Here is a 4,153-nt window from a genome sequence, read left to right on the forward strand (position 1 = left end):
TATTTATCATATTATACGGATTGATAAATATTTACCGATGGACTCTTTAATAAAGTAAAACCAAGACATGAAACAAAGCTAGATAAAAGAAAAAACGGACATGCTTGTCTTTGTTGAACACAGATTTTATTAGACAAGTGGTGCCAGACTAATTAAGATCCAAGTGAGAGATTTTAAAATGTTATCTTTTGTGTTTGGTAGGGCCATTAAAGCTCCAATTATTTGTCACTAAGTCGGGAAAGAAGACTAACCACAAAGATGCCACTGCATACATAACCTTATGGACCACCCCAAAGTTGTAAAAAATACAATAGTGAAATAAAATCAGAAGGAAAGAAATCTGCATCTTTGTTCCGCCTATATGAACCTAATTTATAGGGAAAAAGACATTGATTCTTTTGCATACCCACGAGCATGCATCTACACAAAGGTGTGCATGGTTTAGAAAATCATGTTTGTATTGAGTCCTGACTGGATTGTAGATGATTTGAGAGATGCTTAATTGTTGTTTTATTTATTTTAGTAATTAAACTAGTAATAAAATATAAATTTTAACATTGCAATGAGAGAACAAAGTTAGTTTATTTCACGAAGATAAAAGTTTTAAGATTTTCTATTCGTTTCAGAAAGATAAAATTTTTAAATTATCAATATATTTTTTTTTTTTTTTGACTGAGTATATTTATTTTTTCTATCCATATAAATTAAAATAATTACTATTAAATCAATTAATTTGAAATTGTGGTATTAAAGAGAGCTATATTCGATACTGTAAAATTATTAAAATCAGTGAAAATTTCAAAAAATTTATTATTTTGGTAAAACGGATTAAATATTTTATTATATGATCCCTAAAACATAATCCACTTTCAAAATTCCCAATTCTAGAATTCAGAAACGATGCAATAAATTCACAAACAGACCGAATAATAAACTGACCTAGCAACGTGTCGACTCCGGAGAGTATGGAACTCTACAAGAGTTTCCGGTTAATGACATCATGTCGTGCGTACTTCAGCGCACGATAAAGTCACCCTTCAGCTTTGCGAAAGACTCATCTTCTTTTTCTTTTCCCCAGTGTTTTGTCGTTAAACGTTACATTGCTTTACAGATTAACTAATGTTATTTCTTTAAATAAATTGATTATTATCTTGGTTACTATTATTCTATAGCTGATGGACATAAATAAAGAAAAGAGAAAAGGCCAAGAAAGAAAAAAAATCATTTTTATCATCTCTTTCCATGATGGAAACGATTGACCTCTAAGTTTATTTTACTTCAAGTGTCCAAAGGAACTCCAAGAACTTCTCCTTCCTTTAGATTTTTCCTGTGGTCGGTCTGAAAATATCTCTGTTTAATCGATAGATTACTCAGGAATGTACTTCGAAGGTTTCTGTCAGTGAGCTAGTGTAACTTTGGTGCAAGCATTGGATCTACAAGTGAAGGTGAGGCAAAAAGTAGGAAAAGCTTTTTTCTACTTGTGGATTAATGTATAAATGTTTTTGGTTGATATGTTAGAGAATCTAGAGATGATGAGTTCTACTTCTCCAACTCATCTTGCATCGTTGAGAGACATGGGAATCTATGAACCATTTCAACAAATGGTCTCTTGGGGGAATGTTTTCAAATCTGATATCAATGATCATAGTCCAAACACTGCTTCTTCCTCTGTTATTCAAGTGGATCACAACATCATCAAGGTTAATATATGTATACTTATTTTTTTTTTTTTTTGTGTATACTTGAATAAAGATAAAAATTAATATGAAACTATGGTAGTTATTTGTTTGCTAATGGTTTGGATTACGTGCAGGCGAATTACCCTTCTTCTTCCCATAACCAGATCGAAGTAGAACCTTCTAGTAATGATCATCAGGAGGATGAAGATGGTGGCAGGAATCATGATAAGGTTACATAACATGATCAAAACTCCTTTTTAATGAAAGAAATTGGTGGTTCTGCGATATTGATATCATTTTCTCATATGTTGCCAATAGATGAAACGGCGTTTAGCTCAGAACAGAGAAGCTGCTCGCAAAAGTCGCTTGAGAAAGAAGGTATAATCTTGTAGCACCGCGAAAATCTTGAATAAACAGATCAAGTTGAAATTGATAATATAGAAAAACTATAAAACATTTGAATAGACAATGGTTCCAACAAATTTTATATAGTAAAGATGTCTACTAGCTAGTACTAAAATCTGTTTTGTTCCTTTAGGCTTATGTTCAACAGTTAGAAGAAAGTCGGTTAAAGTTATCACAGTTAGAGCAAGAACTCGAAAAGGCTAAGCAGCAGGTGAGCTTGTGTTATCAAAAGACTGATTAAAATCTAATGTTTTTGTATTTTGACTCAGTACTATTTGATTTTTTAAGGGAATGTACTCGTCAGGTTCGAGCTATGTAGGACCATCAGGGAGTATTAACCCTAGTATTGCTGCATTTGAGATGGAATATTCACATTGGCTTGAAGAACAAAGCAGGAGGGTCAGCGAAATCCGAACCGCGCTTCAAGCTCGTATAAGCGACATAGAACTGAGGATGCTTGTAGAGAGTTGCTTGAACCATTACGCGAATCTTTTCAGAATGAAATCTGATGCAGCCAAAGCCGATGTTTTCTACTTGATATCCGGAATGTGGAGAACTTCTACAGAAAGACTCTTGCAATGGATTGGAGGGTTCCGTCCGTCAGACCTTTTAAATGTATAGACTCTCAAACTCTCAACACACTCTTAACTTTCAAGGGCAAAGCTAGTTGACAAAATGTAATGTATTTAACTCCTTTTTTTTATTTTTTTAGGTTGTGATGCCGTATCTTCAGCCATTAACTGATCAGCAAATCTTGGAAGTGAGAAACCTTCAACAATCATCACAACAAGCAGAGGATGCTCTCTCTCAAGGGATCGATAAACTTCAGCAAAGTTTAGCTGAAAACATAGTGATTGATGTGGTTATGGAGTCCAATGATTACCCATCTCACATGGGTGCAGCTATTGAGAATCTTCAAGCACTAGAAGGCTTCGTGAATCAAGTAAGTATAACATAAAAAATTAACAAAAGAAAGTATGTGCCCCTGTTCTATATCAAAAGATTCAAGAATCTGTTATTTTGTCAACAGGCGGATCATTTGAGACAACAAACATTGCAGCAAATGGCAAAGATCTTAACGACAAGACAATCAGCTCGAGGTTTGCTTTGTCTGGGAGAGTATCTTCATAGGCTACGTGCTCTTAGCTCTCTATGGGCAGCTCGTCCACGGGAACACACATAAAAAGAAAACACAAGTCTAAAGCTTGGAATGATGCTAAGTAGAACGTTATGAAGTATCTCGCTCCATATATTTTGAGACAAAGAAGATGTAGATTTGAGTGGAAACTTTGCAATATATTATTAGATACCAAAAAAATAAGTGTATGCTCGTTAGTGTAATATTATTTTATATGTTCGAAGTCTGAGCAATGTGATGATAATCCACACAGTAATAACACAAGGTTCTCTCCATGGAATGACACATCAGATTTTTAAGAACATGAGAGAGTAACATGTCAATAAATGAAAAAGTTGAAAACCCAGTGAAAACATTTTATTCATACACATAAGTTTACACATCAGCAAAATTGAGACACTATATTCAATACTTTGAGGTTTCATAGACCACGCCAAGGTTTAATTCTCGGACGATTCCACTTCTCACACATACATGAATTTAGTATCATGTTCTATCTTTGAGTCTTTGAAGGTATATCATCCTTTTTCTTCTATCTTTTTCTGGCCAGATTCAGAAGGAGATAGATATCTCTCTATAAGAGTAACTCAACAAGGCAAAACGTGAGTGTTTCACGGTTCAAGTATACTAACCAACCTGATTGGTTTTGTCATTAAACTTCAGCTTTTTTATAATTGTTGCGATTCAACTTTAAAAAACTGAAACAGTTGCAACTATAATGGTGAAGGGAGGAGGACGTGAGCCTCATCCGGGTAGCTAGCCGTGAACGGGATCATCCGTCTCTCAAGCGCTTCCACGGTCCACAACGGAGCTTACATCTGTTGCTCATTTAATACAGAGAAGGAAAATAGTTGTAAGAAGGTCTAAGTATGGTTGGATCCAAAGTTTAGAAGCAAAATGTGAGAAGGTACCCAAACTCATTTGTACACAA

At 34.5% G+C, this 4,153-nt stretch overlaps 1 protein-coding gene across 1 annotated transcript; it reads left to right on the plus strand.

The window, feature by feature from the left end:
* The first annotated feature begins 1,189 nt into the window (after nt 1–1,189).
* LOC108814881 (transcription factor TGA7) lies at nt 1,190–3,449 on the plus strand. Its single transcript, XM_018587520.2, has 8 exons — nt 1,190–1,445; nt 1,519–1,700; nt 1,814–1,909; nt 1,998–2,057; nt 2,218–2,295; nt 2,373–2,699; nt 2,797–3,027; nt 3,115–3,449. Exons 2-8 carry the CDS (start codon nt 1,530–1,532, stop codon nt 3,265–3,267), a joined length of 1,116 nt encoding a protein of 371 aa, XP_018443022.1. The 5' UTR covers nt 1,190–1,445; nt 1,519–1,529; the 3' UTR covers nt 3,268–3,449.
* The last annotated feature ends 704 nt before the right edge of the window (nt 3,450–4,153 follow it).

The sequence above is a fragment of the Raphanus sativus genome, chromosome 7 (assembly GCF_000801105.2).
Source record: "Raphanus sativus cultivar WK10039 chromosome 7, ASM80110v3, whole genome shotgun sequence".
NCBI classification, from domain to species: domain Eukaryota; kingdom Viridiplantae; phylum Streptophyta; class Magnoliopsida; order Brassicales; family Brassicaceae; genus Raphanus; species Raphanus sativus.